Source organism: Fonsecaea multimorphosa (genome assembly GCF_000836435.1).
Source record: "Fonsecaea multimorphosa CBS 102226 unplaced genomic scaffold supercont1.2, whole genome shotgun sequence".
Lineage (NCBI taxonomy): Eukaryota > Fungi > Ascomycota > Eurotiomycetes > Chaetothyriales > Herpotrichiellaceae > Fonsecaea > Fonsecaea multimorphosa.
The window spans coordinates 1514858-1534042 of NW_015971636.1; the positions used below are offsets into that span (position 1 = coordinate 1514858).

Consider the following 19185-nt stretch of genomic DNA (forward strand, 5'->3'; position numbering starts at 1 on the left):
CACTGTTCACACTTTTCCTTCCGACCGACTCTGCAGCCTCTACCCTCCACAAGTCCGATTGACGACCTTCTCGAACTTCCTTCACCATGACCAAGGTCGAGCACAAGGTTGTTCTAAGTAGGACATGGAAGCGCCTGATTCTGGGAATGAAATCCGCTAACGTCGTCGCCAGTTGTCATCGATGGATGGGGCATCCCGTCCGAGAGCTCTCCTCCGGAAGGCGATGCCATTGCCGCCGCCGAGACCCCAGTCATGGACGAGTTTGCCAAAGAGGGTTCCAAAACCGCTCAAGGCTACACCGAACTCGAGGCCTCCTCCCTCGCCGTGGGTCTCCCGGAAGGCTTGATGGGAAACTCTGAAGTTGGCCATCTCAACATCGGCGCAGGCAGAGTTGTCTGGCAGGATGTTGTAAGGATTGATCAGACCATTAAAAAGGGCGAGATGAACAAAGTTGCCAATATCACAAAATGCTTCCAGCGGGCTGTCGACGGCAATGGTAGACTCCATCTCTTAGGCCTTGTCAGTGATGGAGGCGTCCACAGCCACATCAAGCACTTGTTCGCCCTGCTGCAAGTCGCCAAGGAGATGAAGGTCCCGAAAGTGTTCATTCACTTTTTCGGAGACGGCCGCGACACGGACCCCAAGAGTGCTGCGGGATACATGCAAGAATTGCTGGACAAGCTGAAAGAGCTGGGCATCGGCGAGCTGGCTACGGTGGTCGGCCGTTACTACATCATGGATCGAGACAAGAGGTGGGATCGTGTGGAGATCGGCATGAAGGGTATTGTGCTCGGCGAAGGAGAAGAATCATCCGATCCTGTTGCCACGATCAAGTCACGATACGAGAAAGGAGAGAACGATGAGTTCCTCAAGCCCATCATTGTCGGTGGAGACGAGAGGAGGATCAAAGACAACGACACCCTCTTCTTCTTTAACTATCGATCCGACCGCGTCCGAGAAGTGACTCAACTGTTGGGTGATTTCGATCGATCTCCCAAACCGGACTTCCCCTATCCCAAGGGCATTGAAATCACCACCATGACGCAGTACAAGACCGACTATACCTTTCCAGTCGCTTTCCCTCCCCAGCATATGGGCAATGTTCTTGCCGAGTGGCTGGGGAAGAAAGGCTTGAAACAATGTCACGTCGCCGAGACAGAGAAGTATGCCCATGTGACATTTTTCTTCAATGGAGGAGTGGAGAAACAATTCGAGGGCGAAGAGCGAGAATTGATCCCCAGTCCCAAGGTCGCCACCTACGATCTCGACCCTCCGATGAGTGCTCAAAAGGTGGCAGACAAGCTCAGTGAAAGAATAGCGGATCAAAAGTACGATTTCCTGATGAACAACTTTGCACCCCCCGACATGGTCGGCCACACGGGTGTCTACGAAGCGGCGATCAAGGGAGTGGCCGCCACAGATGCCGCCATCGGCACGGTGTATGAGACGTGCAAGAAGGAAGGCTACATCCTCTTTGTGACAGCTGATCACGGCAATGCCGAAGAAATGCTGAACGAAGAAGGCAAGCCCAAGACGTCGCACACTACCAACAAGGTTCCTTTTGTCATGGCCAATGCGCCTGAGGGATGGAGCTTGAAGAAGCAGGACGGCGTTCTTGGAGATGTCGCACCCACAGTTCTTGCAGCGATGGGAATCGACCAGCCTGAAGAAATGGGCGGGACAAGTTTGTTGGTCAAGAAGTAAGTGGACCTATGCATGGAGACGAAAGATTATCCTGGACAATATCGTTATCGCGACGCAGGAGGACCGACCTTGCAGTCGACGATCGTTGCTGTTATTGTTACCGTCGTCCATCGTTGTTGTTGTTGCGAGCATTGTAGCACTAGAAGGCATGATGAGCTGATGAGACATGAAAATTCCAATAGACGAAAGGCAGACACAGAAAAGCCAGAATCAGGAGAATAGGATCCTCCATTTCTGAGAGTGCAAGGGACATCAAGTTCTTTGAGTACAGTGGTGTGGAAGTGGCATCTTCGAGCCGGGTCTTAGGGGACTCCTGGAGCAACACCCTCCAAGCGACCCTATATCTCTATCTACCGGTCAGCGGGTGACGTGGTGCCTCTCTCCGAAGTTGGTGACGAACCCGTTGTAGGGCGTAGAAGTACATACCTACCAAAAGGCGCCAGGAACAAAAAGAGCTCTGCCGTTATTCGACGGTAAATATGGCGTAAAAAATGTATATAGAAATCACATGTAGGCAGCAGCATATCTACAGCCAAAGTCCCGTACACAGTGCGATGAGTACCTACCTACCTAGATACCCAGGCGCTCTAGGCTATATATACTCGGCATGCCTTAGCAAGTGTGTTACGGCTGCATCGTGGTTCCACTGACAACATACCTACCCAGTATATCTCGGAGACACATGTGGCAGTACCCAATGATAACTATATATGACCTTCAAGATGTAAGTGTCAAAAAAGGAATGGATTGGATTGACATCCACTTTCACTTCGTTACATACCAGGTGGGTGCTAGGTATGTATGCGGAATCCAGACCGGATGAGTCTCGAATGATCTTGAAAAGGGCGCACCAATCAACGCAGCGACGGCGCCACTTTCGTAGCCACACACTACCTAGCCTTCTTGTTCTAGTTCCATGACTCCTACCTACTTGGTACTTCATCACTCGACCTTAAGCTAACACAAACCAAACTTGAAGACGAGAGAGGGGGTATTGCTGAGTTTCGCCCACGACATATTCGAGTTGCTCTCACAAGCTCAAACTAAGATATTTGCTCAGGGCGACTGGGTTCTACAAGACGGGGAAGAAGCAGGAAGAGAAAGTCCTCGTCGTTGAAAAACCGACTCGACAACAAAGTCAACCATGTCGCTCACAAGCTCCAGCCCCGTGACCTGTGCGCAATCCGCCTCGCTGGCCTCACACACTCTGTCAATCCTACCCTTGTCGGCACGCAACGACGCCCTAACAGCCATCCACGGGGCCTTGGTGCAGCACAAATCCAAAATCCTCGAGGCCAACGCCCGCGACATGGCGGCCGCGCAACAGGCATCCTCACAAGGGGAATTGAGCCAGTCAGTGCTAAAACGACTCGATTTGGGGAGGAAGGGCAAGTACGACGACATGCTGAAGGGGATCCTGGACGTGCGGGACCTTCCCGACCCGATCGGCGTGGTGGATTTGCGCACGAAACTCGACCAAGGTCTAGAGCTGGAGAGGGTGTCGTGTCCGATAGGCGTGCTGCTCATCATCTTCGAGGCTAGACCGGAGGTCATTGCCAATATTTCTGCACTCGCCATCAAATCGGGAAATGCGGCCATCCTCAAAGGCGGCAAGGAGAGCAGCGCGAGTTTCGAGGCTATTGCCACCGTTATCGGCGAGGCGCTAGCAAATACTCAGGTCCCTGTGGCGGCGATCCAGTTGGTCAAGACCAGAGATGTCATTGACGAGTTACTGGCGCTGGATCGATACATTGACCTCGTCATCCCCCGGGGCGGCAATGATCTGGTCAGGTATGTGAAGGATCACACAAAGATCCCCGTCCTGGGCCATGCCGACGGCCTGTGTTCCGTGTACCTGCACAAGGACGCAGATCAGGACGTGGCCGTCAAGGTCGTGGTGGACGCCAAATGCGATTACCCGGCGGCGTGCAATTCGGCAGAGACGCTTCTCGTGCACGAGGCCGTGTTGAAGACGGTGCTGCCCCATGTAGCGGAAGAGCTTCTGAGAAAGGGCGTGAGGCTACGGTGTGACGAACAGAGTAAGAAAGTTCTAACAGAGGTGCTGAGTCCCGCCAACGCGGCCTTGCTGCAAGACGCAACCGAGACGGATTTCTCAACCGAGTTTCTCGACCTGATCATGGCCGTCAAGACGGTCCCAGCAGGGACTCCGTCTTCAAACGGTCGCACCAGCAGCGACACATTATTACCCAACGGACAACACTCATCCTCAACCGGCGACGATGCTCAAGACGAAGCAAACGACCCATCCCTCCTCCGGGCCATCGCGCACATCAACACCCATTCGTCGCACCACACCGACGCCATCATCACTTCCTCTCCGGCCGTGGCCGAGAAGTTCATGTCCGCCGTCGACTCGGCGGGGGTGTACTGGAACGCCTCGACCCGGTTCGCCGACGGCATGAGGTACGGCTTTGGCACCGAGGTCGGGATTTCCACAAACAAGATCCACTCGAGAGGTCCGGTCGGACTAGAGGGTTTGACCATCTACAAGTACAAGATCAGGGGGAAGGGTCAGGGGGCTGGGGAGTATGGGGAGGGGGAAGGGCAGAGGAGGTTTTTGCATGAGAGGATCGAGATATGATGAACGGCACTGTTGCACGGATGGGGTAGAGGTGTTTGAGGATGGATGGATGGATACCTACTTAGGTGAAGGGGCTCAGGATCCCAGCTGTTGTCAGTGTTTGACTGATAACCCCGTATTGCATCGCTGGCGTCTTTACACAAACTCAAAAGCTGGGTTGAAAAACCAAGACCAAAGAAAAAAAAAACAAGAGGATCGAATCGAAGATTTTTCTTTTTCGTTTGAATCAATGCATTGGAAATTTTCCGTCTCGCGTCCCTTTACTCTGGAAAATCGACACCGACCACGCACGCGGGAGCATTTCTGTTTCTCCGTCTCAAAGCCCGAGGCGCCACGCATGGACCGTTTCTGTCTTCTGCTTCGAGAGGATGCCTTGACGATCAAGTGAGCTTCGCTTGTTCGAATTGCGTTTCTAGGCTCCAGTTCCGTAGAGTGAGACCCGTCCTCATTGACACCCATCTGACACGCTCAAAATGTGGTGACATTCCGTCTTCCCCCCATAGCGAGACACCCAGAATCCCACTCAATGAACCGCCACCACCACCACCACGACCAGCAGAATACCAACGCGTAGGCCACGTTTAACCTACACCTTGAAACCCTTGGACCGTCTCCTACCTCTGGCCTTCTCGAACTTCCTGCCCTTGCTCTCAACGTACGGCTTCTTGTGCTTGTGCGGCCCAAAGCCGAAGTGCTTGACGGCCTCACGGGCGTTCTTGGGACCCCGCAGGAGCACCACGTTGCTGCCCGTGGGGTGTCTCATGGCGAGCTGGTCGAGGGTCAGGCACTCGCCGCCGGCCTTCTCGATCCTGGCGCGGGCAGTGGCGGTGAACCGCAGGGCGGCGATGTGGAGTTCGGGGACGGTGAGCATGCGGTTGTCGTCCGTGACAGTGCCAATCACGGCGATGGTCTTGTCCTTGTAGGCCTTTTGCGCCGTCTCGGTCGAGACTTTGCTGGCGATGCGCGAGATGGACATGGGAGGGCGGTTGATGCGGGACATGAACAGGCGCTTGAGCACGACCTTGTTGAAGTTGGAATCGGTTCGGCCTGCGAGATTTGATTGTCAATACTTTTTTTCTGGTTCTCTCTCTCCTTCGTCACTTGAACGTACGGGCAAGGAAGCGGTACAGCTTCACCAAGAGCTTGAGGTAGACATTGTCACTCTTGGGCGCCTTTCGGTGGCTCGCCTTGACGTGATGGCGATCGAGGTCGATACCTGGAAACAGACGTCAATTAGACAACATCGCAGAGAGAAGAGTTTCGATATTCCACGTACCCATGATCGCTGGCTGTGGTGGATGTTGCTGATTGACAAAGGGTCGGCGACGTCCTCAGAAGGGTCAATCTGAAATTTGGTCGACGTGAGAAACTAGCGGGTGCGAACGCTGTGCGGCGTGCCAAGATTTCTGGAAGCTAAGCTGTTTGTGGATTCAAAACCTCGGAGTCACGTGCTGCAGCCACAAGTAAGTGCCGATCCATCAAACTTCAAAAGCAAGAGACTCAGGCGAACGGGTTCCCAAAACTACCAGCAAGATGGTGACCAATTCGATATTCAATTTGATCTACTCTGGAAAATAAATGCTCAAACTTCAAGTCAACAGCTTCTGCGTTAGACTTGTCTTGATACTCCAGAAAATGCCTCGCTCCGGGTCTCTCTAATCCATTTTTCCTTCGACCTTTTGACTCCGTGAAATTTCGCCATGCCTCCATTTATGGGGAATATACAGTAACCCTTGCAAAAGCGGCGCAGCTCTTCTGTAAAGGGTAGAAATACTTGATCATAGTCCACACTCCTTCCCTCTGCGCAGGCGATGCCTTGTCCCGGCCTCCAACTAGCTCCGAGTCCGTCCATCTGTGAGGTTGACGATGTTCGGCGGTCTCTTGGTGAATCGTGGTATCTGAAAGAGCCATAAATCTCAGGCTACCTTTGCCGGTCTCAGATAGGGTCTCCGTTCTCCTTTTCTGGAGCTAGACTAACCAAGAAATCCCTTGTGACTTCAAAGCTGAGCCAGCTGCTAGCCATGCTCGGGGCGACCTTGAGCAAGTTTGGTATGATCCCTTTGTAAAGTCCAAGGACACCCTCTTGTGTAACAATAGTTCTGATGGCATCCCATATCGATTTGTATTGGTATCCCATTCCGTTCATGGAGTTGATTTGGAACCGCCGCCGGAGGACATCAAATGGATATGTGCAGGTCTGCGCGACGGCTCCCGAAATGGCGCCTGCAGCAAGTTTTCGATACCAGACAGGGTTCTTCTCGCCCGGTTCGGTAAAGTATTTCCTGACTGATTCATAGACCATGAAGTTGAGGCCGACATAGGGGGCAACGCCGGCAACTGTAGGGATGATGCCCCTGTAAAGACCCAGCACACCACCCTCGTTTTTGTACATCATGACCGTGACCTGCCACATCCCTGGCAACTTACCTTCGTGCTTTCCAAGCGCGGCAAACGAAGCTGACTGGATGGACAAGCGCGTACGAACAATATCCAAAGGGTAGGTAAATGTGACAGAGGTGATACCGGCGAGACCACCACAGATCAGTCGGCGAATAGGGTCGAGATCAGCGCCAGGTGAAGGTTCAGCGAAGCGCTTGTAGATGTTGTAGCTCCCGAACTGTACGGCCGAGTAGGGTATGATGCGTATGCAATTCGTGCCGTTTCCTCTCATGAAGCCCCTCCAGCCCTCGTCGGCATACATCTTCTTGAGAGCCTTGACAATGGACATCTTGTATTCGTTGCGACCGGCGCTTTGTATCTGGTACAGAATCTTCAAGCGTTCTAAAGGGGAGACGACAGTGCGAGAGACAGCGCCCGCCACACCACCGGCGCAGAAAGCGGCTGTAAAGGGCGTTGAGAGAAACTCTCGTAGGGGGAGGAGGAAGTCGGATGTTGTCATGTTGGTCGGGTTCTATACGGGTTAGGACGTGGGGCCAGTCGATTCAACGGTTCGATGTCACTGACCTGCGGTATACTTGGTAAGTCTCGTAGGGAGGTCGAGCTCTGGCCGATGCTACCGTTGACAGTAACAGGGTCCTTCTCTCCGAGACGCATGACTCTGACGCGAGTTTTGCAAAGGTAACGAGAAAAAAAGTGTCGGCAAAGACGGTTGCAGATGTGCAGGCGTCACAGCAAGTAGAATTCTAGTGTCGAAGGCGGCTGTGGCGTCCATGGAAAATTCTTCACGGTTTTCGATGTGTGTACGAGAACATCATGTGTCTGCGAAGCGTCTTTTCCCACCGAAATTCACACAGGTATCTTGTATAGCGTTCAAGGACGGTGCTTCAGCACGAAGCAGGCCCGTTGTATCATCCACCTGGGCTGATAGGGCAGGGTCAAAGAAGAGCGATATGCGGAGGACGGAGACGGGACAAATCGGGCAAGAGGATCGCAGGCTTGAAAAGGGAAATTGATCGAGTGGAGGTGTCAAGGTGGGAAGGACTTTGTCGACCAGGTGGATTCAAGAATGTCAAGTGGTGAAATGAAGGTATAGAAGCAAGAAGCGTGTGGTTATAAGGCATGTGCCAGTTGGTAGAGTCACCCGAGAGTGATAGAGTCTCTTTTCCCCTGTCACCCTGTAACAGGTCGCAGGCGAACGGGCAAGCGTGACCTTGGTGACCCTTGGTGGATGCTTGGTGTCCTTTCCAAAGTGCCGGCTCAGTGGGCGCAGTTCCGATGACTTTTCCGTGGCAGTGACTGGCTGGCAGTGACTGCGCACGTGCCAAGCCCTGTTTTCTATTTCTGGTTTAGCCCCGTTTCCATCTAAAAATGAGGCAAAGCGCTGCGTTTGTCAAACATCTTCTGCCTTCATTCCTCCAGTTTCCATCCATTCAATCCTCTCTGTGCCTTGTCCATCATCTGTTGCATTCACTCTACCAACCAGAGATTGTATTATCAGATCTTCGCAGCTAGAGGTCACTCGCTTGGTGACAGGCGCGAAACAACATCGACCACGATATATCAGCTTGCCACCTGGCCCCTTTGACCTTTCCATTCCGTTTTTGATCATGTCTCGATCTGGTACCACCCTTTATGTCACGGGCTTTGGTCATGGCACCCGTGCCCGTGACCTTGCCTATGAATTTGAGCACTATGGTCGTCTGGTCAGATGCGACATTCCTGCACCCAGGACTGCCTCAAGCCGTCTGTAAGTCACGAAGAGTGTCTCCTACAACACACCCATACTGATGGTCGTAACAGCTTCGCTTTCGTCGAATACGAGAGCCGTCGCGATGCTGACGATGCCTACCACGAGATGCATAACAAGCGGATCGGTCGTGATGATGTCTTGAAGATTGAGGTACGGAAGGAACACCCCCATCGAAGCTCAACACCTTGCCAAACATTTTGTCTGACTGCCTAACTTATAGTGGGCTCGTACTCCCCCTTCTGCGACATGGCGATACGAAGCTGGTCGTGGCCGTCGTGATAGAACCCCGCCTCGCCGATCAGCCCGTTCTCCCTCTCCTCGACGCCGCGATTATTCTCCCCGAAAGGACGATCGCCGCGACCGTGACCGAGATCGGGAAAGAGACCGGGACCGAGATTACGATGACCGACGACGCTCGCGCAGCCCGGCAGACCGCGAACGTGACCGAGACCGAGACCGAGAAATGAAGGACGATCGAGACCGCCGTGACGATGACCGCGATGGCGCTGCCAATGGTGATGACCGGAAAGGTACGACGATGGAAATTGATACCGATGCCGCCTGGGATTGAATGCTGACACCCGAATCAGCCCTGGACTCACCTCCCCCTGCTCACGATGAGCTCGATACTGCGGAATGAAAAGGCAGCATGATCCGCCAGCACCGACCAGATGCCAGACCCCAGCGTGCTGTTACTGCGAACGAACAAGCAAACAGGCCTCTTGTGACTGTGCAAGACCACAAATTGCTGTATTTGCAAAGCGCAAGAACGTGCTAGGTTTCTTGAATTTTTCGTCCTTGACATTGTTGTTATGATGAAACAATTGCAGAGCTTGCATGACCTGAAAGTCTCAGGCATAGCAGTGAGCGGTGGTAAAATTGACTTGACATGGGATTAGATCGACTTCGAGCGAACGTTGCAGGTTCAATCCTGTACAGCAGCCGGTTCATCGGTCGTCAACCGTTTATCTTCGGTAGCGTACGAAGTATTCGATCGGAGCGTCGATACGGACAATCGGACGATACCTATCTTGACAGCATGTGCCGCCTCACTTTTCCTATTCCTATGCGAGACGTTCCAGCAGCTCTAGTATCAGCCTCGTTCCCTTTCGTCCGCCACGATGCGCCGCGTCCTCGGTCTCGCGTTTCCTCGTCCCCGCCGCCGCCGTCGTAACTCCCCTTCCCGCAGTCCTACCACCTCTTATTCCCACCACAAGTTCCGCGTCCTATCCTTCCGCGTCCAACACACGATCCATGTCCTACGAGCTCGTTATTCCGCGTTCAGCACCACAACATCATCGGCACAAGACGCGTGTATTTCCTCCCCGCGATGTCTCTGACTTTCCTGAGTTACGATGTCGTGGCTCCCTTCCGTCTCCTGCCCTCATACCCTACCATTTTTCTTGTATTGTTTCCTGCCGACGGTGGGCTCGTCCCCGTCCTAATGATGATCTTGGCCTTGATCAACGTAGCAGGCACTGCAATCCAGCCAGGGAGGTAAGTCTTGTAATACTGACGTGGGTAACTTGTCCTTGCGGAGGCAGATATATCCTTTGAATACATAACCTCCCAATCTGTCCCGAACTCTCATGGGTTTTGCTATATTACTTCCGTTCCCATCCCTGCAAATGCATCGCCACCGCAGATGGGTTTCTTGTGTTGAATACTCCCAACATTGCACACTTGTGATACAATCAATCCCCGGTGTTCTAGCCCAATGACGCTGTTGAATCTGATCTACATAACCCCTTGTAAAAAAAAAGAAAAGGTCCCCCTGTTACCCTCAAGGACTACGGCTTATGCTCGCTCAACATCCAAGTAAGCAGATCGACTTTGGTAACCACTGCTACGGGCTTGAGAGCGCCGGCTCCCTTGTCACCTGCAGGTGGTTCGCGCTCCGTTACGATAGCCGCACTCTGCCACTCGAAGAACTTGTTCAATGCGGCAAGAGGGGTGTCCATGGTTATCTCGACAAATTGGTGCCTTTTCTTCTTGCCCTTGCTCTTGCTCTTGGTCTTCTCGCTCGTGTCGCTCGAGGGTTTCTGCGGCTCCGAGTCAGCGTCGGCGGACGTGGTCATCAACTCGGAGAAATCCGTGTGGTCGACGGTGACTTCGCTGATCTTGGAGAAGTCGAACATGACGTCGCTGACGGGGGATTGACCTGTGGCCCGCCCGTGGCTTATGCGTGACAGCAGGTTACCCAGGGTGACGAGACCGACTAATCTCCTGGAGGGCGTTGGGGCCAGGACGGGGAGTTGGTCGAAGCCCTTTTCGCGCATAACTTCGATGGCGGCAGAGCAGGGGCTGTCCGATGTGACTGTCTGGACGGGTTTGAGGCGCAGATGGCGGACGCGAGCACCGTGGAATGTGTCATCCTTGACGCTCTGGGTTCTCGAGAGTTGCGGCGAGGAGGGTTCAGGCGGAGGTGTGGGCGGGAGAAGGTTGTTGGCGGCGAGCCAGTCGTCGTCGACGAATTTGCTCAGGTACGAGCGGATGCTGTCGGGCAAGATTGTCACGATCACGTCGTCTTTCCCCAGATTCAGGTCTCTTGCGGCCTTGACCGTCGCGGCGATGGCGGACCCGGAACTGCCCCCGACCAGCAGCCCTTCTTCAGAGATGAGGCGGCGGGCGTGGTGGAACGAGTCCCTGTCGTCCGTCTTGTACCATTTGTCCACCACACTCTGGTCAAGGACGTCTGGGATGAAGTCATAGCCTATCCCCTCGACTTTGTAGGGTTGATTTGCGAATTCCTCGTTGAGGGCCGAGGGCAGAGCGAGGATCGATCCCTGAGGGTCTGCGGCGATGATCTTGATTGTTTTATTGTGTTTGTGCATGCCGCGAGCGAGCCCTGTGATCGTGCCACCTGTGCCAGCGCCGGCAACAACACAAGTCACCCTGCCCTTTGTTTGCTCCCATATCTCCTCCGCAGTCCCCAGTTCATGCGCGAGCGGGTTGTCCGGGTTCCCATACTGGTCCAATATATGGGCATTTGGTATCTCCTTCTCCAAGCGTTTGGCGACTCCAATGTGTGATTCGGGGCTGTCGAAGGCGGCTTGTGTGGGTGTGCGGATGATGGTTGCGTTAAGGGCTTTGAGCACTGCGACTTTCTCCGCAGACATCTTTTCGGGGAGGGTGATGATGGTCTTGTAGCCCTTGAGGGCGGCCACGAGGGCTAATCCGATGCCACTACTGTATATCAGCCAAATACCATTCTCCAGGTGTATTGCCATGTTTTTCTTACGTGTTGCCGCTGGTAGGCTCGATCAGCGTGTCACCCGGTTTTATTCGTCCCGACTTCTCCGCCTCTTCAATCATACGCAGGGCTATCCTGTCTTTGACACTTCCGCCCGCATTGAAAAATTCGCATTTGGCATACACGGTGGCTTCGATGCCGAGGGACTGCGGGATCTTGTTCAGACGCACGAGGGGTGTCTGTCCGATGAGTTCGAGCGAGGACTGGTGCGTGCCTTGGGCGTGGAGCCGGGTGCCCTTTACTGAGGCCATGACTTATGAGGTGAGATGGCTGAAGTTTAGCAGGAATCTCGCTGTTCGAAGCAGGAAATATGCATAGAAGGGGTGGTGAACTTTTCATAGAAATGAGGTGATGTTTTGAATGCCTAGGGATGGCCAATAGCCGATGGTAACCGCTGCGGGGTGATTCCACAGAGTATTCACCATGTAAAACACACACACATACTATATGTCCCGAGTACATCATCTTCAATAGCAGCTCACTAACTAGTGCGTGTTCTATAGCGCCGGAAAAGTCCCCCATTATCCACATCAAGTTGTGACATTGAGAAGTCAGTATCAGCAACTTTCGCCTCATACACCCGGTCGAAGCCACAAGGGACTGTTTTCAAGCTGGCGGATCTTGGAGACATTGAGCTGCCCATTGAGCTTCGACCGTGCGCCTTGCTCAGACAGGTGGCCTAACCTGAGTGTTCTGCGGCCTGGTATATGAAGAGGCCTCGCTGACAGACTTTTCCTTTCCCTTCTCCGGCTTCATAAGATCTACACAAGAGAATTATCTCCCCGGTCTGGGCTTGCTCATTGGTAGCCTTCGAACGCATCAATCACCTTCAAGCCATGGCATATCCCTGCTTCACCAAGGTATACCGCAAGACCACGTATCCAGCAATTGATCCCTCGCGGCCCGGGCTGTCAGCAAAGGACAAGACCGTGGTCGTGACGGGCGCAGGCCAAGGAAGCATCGGCGCTGCCGTCGCTTTAGCATTTGCAAAAGCCGGCGCCCGGAAAATCGCCCTGGTGGGCAGAACGGAGGAGACTCTCCAAAGGACAAAGACAGCAATTGACCAGTCATATCCCGATGCCACGGTTCTGGTATCCGTCGCAGATATCTCGAGGACGGAGAGCGTTGGCATGGCTGCACATCACATCCGAACAGAGCTGGGGGCCTGGGACGTCTTTGCGAATTGTGCAGGGTATAGTTTTAATCGCATGGCTCATTGATCGCTTTGAGCAATGGGACACTATTCAGCTGACATTGTGTGTCTGTTTTAAGGTACTTACCAGACTTGACCACGCTCGCGGGAGCAGACGAGGACGACTGGTGGAAAGCATTCGAGATCCACGTCAAGTTCTCGGCCCACTTTGCAAAGCACTTCTTACCAAAATGCCGTCCGAATGCGACGTACATCGGCACCAACGCTGCGGCCTGTCACCTGCGAGCCTCCCATTTCCCCAAAAGCTCGGCCTACTTGGCCTCCAAGTTGGCCATGACCAAGCTCGACGAGTATCTCGCGGAGGAGAATCCACACCTCCGAGTATTCACGGTCCACCCGGGTGTCGTCGCCACCAGGATGACCGAGAAAGTCATGGGCAATTTCGATAAGCTTCCAGCAGGCGACTTCTTGGACGAACCAGAACTGCCCGCGAATTTCATGATCTGGCTCGCGAGTCCCGAGGCCGACTTTCTCAAGTCCGGGAGATTTTTGTGGGCGAATTGGGATGTCGAGGAGTTGGTTGCCCGCAAGGCAGAGATTGAGGCGGATCCGACGCTGTTCAGAATCACCATTGGAGGGTGGCCGTTCCAGTAAAGATCCGTAAACGGCCAATGACGAAGGACGAAGGGAGTTGCCCACGAGAAGCAAAGGCCTTGTCGGTACGGTGCGCCATCCTGCTTCGAATACGCGGGTTCGCTCGGAATATCTGGCTTTGGATGATTCGAAACACTGCCCGTAGTCTACACAGAGAGTTGGGATTTCGCTTCTGGAACCATAACACCTAACACAATCTCCCATTGGGAAGTTCTTACGCCTCTTTCCGAACAACCACAGACAGAACCTCCCACTCCAAACTCAAGCCAGTCAATGCCCGCCGAGCCTATCCCTCCTTACACACGCCATCCATGTCTCCTTGCAAAAAGACACCTTGCGACGAAAATCAATGACGCTCCCGCTATCAGCACACTGCCACTGAAAATGGTAGCCTCATCATACCCCTTGTACCGTGCAATCATGGCGCCAGTGATGGGCGTGCCGGTCAGACCTGCAATGCCATACAGCCCGAGTGCCATGCCGACGTAGCTCCCGATCTCTGTCGGGTGGGCGCAGACTTCGGCGATGGTGGTTGGAAACAGTGCAACGACAAAGCCCGAGAAGATTCCATAAAGGACTGCAAAGACACAGATTGCGGCCGTGGAGACCACCCGGAGCCAGCAGAAGACGAGGATCCCACAAACGCAGTTTCCCATGACCACAAGGTTGAAGCGGCCGAGGTGAGCGGCGGCGAAGCCGGACAAGAGACGGCCGACGAGGGAGCCCGAGTTGAGAATCGCGAGTGTATAAATCGACATGTCCAGACTCAAACCCTGTGCTTCGGCGTATGACGGCAAGAAGAAAAAGGGCGTAAAGATGCCCCACCAGGCGAAGAACATGCCCAGCACTTGGATTGAATAGACCGGCTCCTTGAACGCGTGCAGGAGGAAGTATCTGCCCTTTCGAGGCGGCACGCGGGGCACGACGGTGGCGCACGCCGTCAAACACAGACCGAGCACTAGAAACCCCACGACGCGGACGGCCCAGCCGAAACCCAGGTGCGTGTGGTAGATGAGCCGGTCGAGCATTAGGGGAAAGATGACGCCGCCCAACGAGGAGCCCGCCGAGGCGATGCCCATGGCCAAGGGCCGCCGTTGATGGAAGTATTGTCCGATGACGGCGATGGCGGGCGCGTAGGCCAGGCCGTTGGCGAGACCGCCGAGGACGCCCTGGGCCAGGATGAAGTGCCAGTATTTGGTGCAGATGCTGGTGAGCATAACGGCCGAGACGTAGATGATGGAGAAGGGCCAGATAATGACCTACATTTGTGGTGCTTGTGTCAGCAACATTCTATATCAATCTGCAAAAAAAGTCGTGCGCTCGTTATAATAATGGCGGGTTTCGAGGAACTTACCCTGGGCCCCCAAATATCCGTCACCGGCCCAGCAATGATGCCAGCCGCGAACTGGAAAAATACCTGCAGCGATCCTATCCACGCGATGGTTGACGGAGTGTATTCCTTTAGGAGGTCCCGTTGGTAGTATGTCTCGTAGACACTAGATTGGATCCCACCCTCCATGTCAGCCCCCGTTTTTTGCCCTTTTATCTTTGCCGGGGGCGAGGAAGAAGCAAAAAGGGACAACAAAACTCACCCGAAAGCATTGAGGTAGCCGAACGTGTAGAACATGACGCAGAAGCAGCCCATGACAACGAGCCACGCTCGAGCTCCTCCCTCGGGGTATCGGTACCTCACAGCTTCAGCTTCAGTCTTACACTCACCCTCGCCCTCGCGCTCGCGCTCGCCCTTGGGTTTCTGATCCGCTTCTCCCTTGGCCATTGTTGAATTTTCCCCAATGTATCAATGGATCCGACCCCTTGTGAACAATAGTGCAGTGCAGTGTAGTGCAGTCCCCAGATGTGTGACGAACTCTCCTCCCTTTCCTTCGGGGCTTTATATACATCCATATACATAACTTTCATCCATTCCTCTGAGCGAGCCACGCGTAATTTACTCAAAGCCTTGCAGGCTTGCACATCGAAGCCCAAGAGCCCGATTTTCGGGCTGTAGCAGTGGCGACTGTCTCTCCCAATCCACATCTCGGCGTGTCGAAATGTGAATGTTTACCAGGCGGGTCGATGGGACGTATCAATCGATTTCCACACCCAGGTGGATATGACAATATCCCATCCCGTGTCCGTTTGGGACTCCACTTCAGCCTTGTCTCTGTCATTTGTGACCAACCACCGTCTTGGAGGACCCAATCTTGACCCTCGACGAGAGCACGGGCCAGTGTGTTTTTCTCTGCAGCTAAAGAATGCCCCTTCCCTATTGAGACGGTGAATTGCTCCCCTTAGTATAGTATGGTGAGGAATACCGTAGGGGCTAGGCAAAGTTACTCAGGAGGCCCGTAGTGCTTGTGCAATGCATCTCGGCAATTTCGGCCTGAGAAATATGGTCTCAAATCGTATAGTTGATCCTTCGGTCTTTTGGGACCTAGAATCGGACTTGGATGTTCCACCCATAGGCTCAAGGGTGATCTTGGAGAAATCCACTGACGACTTCAATGATCTCGTGGAATTTGATATTTGGATCCGATATCAGAAGCGGGCTCGACCGAGGAAAGGCTTGTAGCTATCCGCCCATCGACCCAGACTTGTAGATAATACATTGCGAGCAAGTTGCAACCAATTGGAGGGACCAAACTCTGCATCTGGTCAAAAAGTCCGGTTGAGAAAGGGATAATAAGCCGACAAAGATGTCTATGGTCGTCGGTACTAAGAGTGCCCGGAAAGGTCCAAGACAGCAGGGATCAGAAAGAAAAGAAATAGTAGTCCAACGTCTGCTTTTCTCATCCAGGCCCTATTTTATATTATATAGCCGTGGTGGCATACTCAAAGTCGTTGCCGCCATTCATCAAGAAATTGTCTTCGGTGGGCCACCACAGATCAAATGTCTCAAGATCGACATCGTCCTGGAAGAGGTCAAAGTTGTGGGAAATCTGTGTTTTGGGAAATTTGCGTCAGCAAAATATGCCATTCAACGACCAGTTTCAGAATGTGTTATGCGTGCATGTGCATGACTCCTTACGATCGAACCCAATGTTCCCATCATCTCTCCACCGGCAGATACTTCTGGGAAGCTTGTGATGGTAATATCTCCTACGTCTTCTCCGGGAATTGCGCTGATGTCCTGGTCAGCTGTGACAATCTGAACATCTTTTCTTGTCCCTCCCCTAATGGGCCATGGAAAACCTACTCGGAATGGAGGCCGTCACCTCCGGCACCGTGTGGAGGAGCGTCGCTCCAGATCGATTTGCGTATTGACCCAAGGATTATCATGATCCTTGTGATCCTTTCGACTGCCTCTGCGCCGAAAGACGAGGCGCGTTCCGTCCACAATCGAGACTTGACCAGGCCAAGAACCATGGTGAGGAGATAGTACTCGTTGAGCCCCTTTGCCAGAATGGTGATGCGGCTCTCCATCATGGACAGGACACCTTCGGCCATGGAAATGTAGCACTCGGCAAGGCCAGAGCCGGCGTGGAATGTTGCGACAGACCCTTGAACGAACACGAACCTGATGAGTATTGTTCTTGAGACGGACTCAATGCCAACAACAAGATCTACAAAGGGTGAAGACGGGCTTGGCTCACCAAAAACCCCACTCCTCAGGTACAACTCATGGCAGATGGCCATGGCAGCCTGGAACTGGCAATTGTCACAGCCTGATCGCGGGAGCATGCCGTGGTCCACGAGCATTCGAAATTGACCGAGGACGTGTGTCGCTGCCTCCAGCCTCGCTCGTCGTGAGTGGCCAAATTTGGGGACCGGTTCGCTTCGGTTAGCAAAGGGCATATGAAGCAAGATCACCTGCTGTCGAAGTAACATGTCCAACATGGTCCTAATGAAAAGAGGTTTCTGAGCTGGCCATTTGTCCGTGGCGGTGGCCGCTGCACCAGCCCCCCAGGTTGCTGGAACTGCCATCAGTGCTTTCATAATCTCCTCATCCATCAATAGTGCCTCGTCGAACAGGGATTCCTCCGTCTGCACATGGCTGTTGTTAATCAGAGCGCATATCCGCAGTCGCAGGCCTAAAGAGCGATAAGCAATGGCTTGGAAAGAAGTGTCTGTGAGAGTCTCAAGGGGAGCTGTCGCTGGAGTCTCCCCTGACGACTCGTCAATGGCATCGTCAGTGATGTTCAACGGTGGGCGTGAGTTGAAATCTTCCTCTCGCAGGCTGGGCGGCATTCCCCGTTCCATGGCCGCTTGGAGATCCAGTTCGACCACGGTCGCCCACAGTCGACGGCGCATTTCTCGATGGAAAACAGACATGTGGGCGCGACTGTCCGCCTCTCTGTGGTATCCTGCCGCCATGGCCGATCTCACCAGCGCCCCCGTCGTGATCCAGGTTTCATTTGCTTGGATGTGGTTTGCGCGCTTGGCGATGACCAGCAGACAATTGGTTGCTAGCATGGTCAGATGGCGATATGGCGGTCTCACAGTGTTGATCGAGATCCACGATTCGCACCCCTGGATCCACGTTGTGGCGGTCTCGCGCGTGATGACAATTTTGTCCCCGACTTTGGGATCGCAGCTCAGGATCTCGCGGCAACTCAGCGCCGTGGCCATTGCGAGTAGGAAGTGAATGACTGAGGCCGCCCGTGTTGTTTCTGGGCTGGTCCAGTACTTTTTGTACTCGTCGAGGAAAGTTGGAATGTGGAAAATGCGATGGGTGGCTTCAAAGCGAGTCACGTACACGTTGATCAACTCATCTGCCACTTCCCGACTGGGGATGAGACTCTTTAGATCAGAGTCGCATACCACGTTCATACCGCCACCGAATTGACTTTTCGAGTTATGCGCATTGATCTTTAAGACTTGGATCTCGTCTCGGAGCCTGTTGATGCTTGGGCACTGTGCTTTTAGGCGCTGTATGTAGGGACGAAGCTGATCAAACTAGAATTGTATATGACGCAGCTTAGCATGGGGCCTTGACCAGCGGGAGTCTGGCGAGATAGATAGAGATACCTGCTGATACAAATTACGGTGGTAAGTGTGCCCATAGAACCTGGTGAGAAGACCCTCGCCTTTGTAGATGATCATCTCTTGACTCTCCGTCTGATCTGCTTCTTCTCGCACCCGTCTATGACACGATTGCTCAAGTAGTGGCTGGGCTGTCTTCGTTCCCGTGGTTTGACACCGAGTAGACAGACCGTCGTCGGTGGCTGTATCTGTCAAGTTGCCGACAGAGCTGGCCGGTCCTGGAGGCTTTCTAACCGCCACGCGCGTTTGAACCGTGTGCTCAGGATAAACGCAGTCCTCGGGGCGGCCACTCTTTCTGCATCGCTCACAAGCGGGAAATTCACGACCACATTTTAACTTCCTGCGATGACACGGTAGACAGGAAAGAGCTGGGCGCCGTCGCTTCTTGACTTTTACTGCAGGTGCTGGGCTCTGTACTTCACCTTCTTGGTGTTGCATGTTCTCTGAGGCAGGTGGCAAGATGCATCACCACGACGGTGTGCCTAAATCGAAGATCGAGGGCGCCCAGGGAAGTATCCTTTTGGCAGAGAGGCTGCAGAGCACTGGTGGAGGTATTGCAAACTCTTGCAAGGTCACAAGCCTTAAAAGGAAGCAATATTTGAAGCGTCGGGAAAGGTACACGGGTTCGATTTCGTCCAAGAACTCAATGAACAAGGATATGCACCCCGCTCTCCATGATCTCCACA

At 53.6% G+C, this 19185-nt stretch overlaps 9 protein-coding genes across 9 annotated transcripts; 4 read left to right on the plus strand and 5 right to left on the minus strand.

Annotated features, from left to right (window-relative positions):
• Positions 1-86: 86 nt before the first annotated feature.
• On the plus strand, positions 87-1704 carry Z520_01486 (uncharacterized protein; the record flags this gene model as incomplete). Its single annotated transcript, XM_016772003.1, has 2 exons — positions 87-117; positions 173-1704. 2 exons carry the CDS (start codon positions 87-89, stop codon positions 1702-1704), a joined length of 1563 nt encoding a protein of 520 aa, XP_016637142.1.
• Positions 1705-2848: 1144 nt separating this feature from the next.
• Positions 2849-4306, plus strand: Z520_01487 (uncharacterized protein; the record flags this gene model as incomplete). Its single annotated transcript, XM_016772004.1, has 1 exon — positions 2849-4306. The coding sequence occupies one exon, from the start codon at positions 2849-2851 to the stop codon at positions 4304-4306; it is 1458 nt and encodes a 485-aa protein (XP_016637143.1).
• Positions 4307-4892: 586 nt separating this feature from the next.
• Positions 4893-5586, minus strand: Z520_01488 (60S ribosomal protein L18-A; the record flags this gene model as incomplete). Its single annotated transcript, XM_016772005.1, has 3 exons — positions 4893-5353; positions 5418-5522; positions 5583-5586. 3 exons carry the CDS (start codon positions 5584-5586, stop codon positions 4893-4895), a joined length of 570 nt encoding a protein of 189 aa, XP_016637144.1.
• A 656-nt stretch (positions 5587-6242) lies between these two features.
• On the minus strand, positions 6243-7360 carry Z520_01489 (uncharacterized protein; the record flags this gene model as incomplete). Its single annotated transcript, XM_016772006.1, has 2 exons — positions 6243-7217; positions 7271-7360. 2 exons carry the CDS (start codon positions 7358-7360, stop codon positions 6243-6245), a joined length of 1065 nt encoding a protein of 354 aa, XP_016637145.1.
• Positions 7361-8313: 953 nt separating this feature from the next.
• On the plus strand, positions 8314-9096 carry Z520_01490 (uncharacterized protein; the record flags this gene model as incomplete). Its single annotated transcript, XM_016772007.1, has 4 exons — positions 8314-8453; positions 8507-8606; positions 8677-8986; positions 9047-9096. The coding sequence occupies 4 exons, from the start codon at positions 8314-8316 to the stop codon at positions 9094-9096; spliced, it is 600 nt and encodes a 199-aa protein (XP_016637146.1).
• A 1150-nt stretch (positions 9097-10246) lies between these two features.
• Z520_01491 (uncharacterized protein) lies at positions 10247-11960 on the minus strand (the record flags this gene model as incomplete). Its single annotated transcript, XM_016772008.1, has 2 exons — positions 10247-11642; positions 11698-11960. 2 exons carry the CDS (start codon positions 11958-11960, stop codon positions 10247-10249), a joined length of 1659 nt encoding a protein of 552 aa, XP_016637147.1.
• Positions 11961-12545: 585 nt separating this feature from the next.
• Z520_01492 (uncharacterized protein) lies at positions 12546-13516 on the plus strand (the record flags this gene model as incomplete). The annotated part of the gene is made up of 2 exons (XM_016772009.1): positions 12546-12901; positions 12982-13516. 2 exons carry the CDS (start codon positions 12546-12548, stop codon positions 13514-13516), a joined length of 891 nt encoding a protein of 296 aa, XP_016637148.1.
• Positions 13517-13812: 296 nt separating this feature from the next.
• Positions 13813-15293, minus strand: Z520_01493 (uncharacterized protein; the record flags this gene model as incomplete). Its single annotated transcript, XM_016772010.1, has 3 exons — positions 13813-14775; positions 14871-15012; positions 15109-15293. 3 exons carry the CDS (start codon positions 15291-15293, stop codon positions 13813-13815), a joined length of 1290 nt encoding a protein of 429 aa, XP_016637149.1.
• Positions 15294-16708: 1415 nt separating this feature from the next.
• Positions 16709-18937, minus strand: Z520_01494 (uncharacterized protein; the record flags this gene model as incomplete). The annotated part of the gene is made up of 2 exons (XM_016772011.1): positions 16709-18412; positions 18485-18937. 2 exons carry the CDS (start codon positions 18935-18937, stop codon positions 16709-16711), a joined length of 2157 nt encoding a protein of 718 aa, XP_016637150.1.
• Positions 18938-19185: the final 248 nt, after the last annotated feature.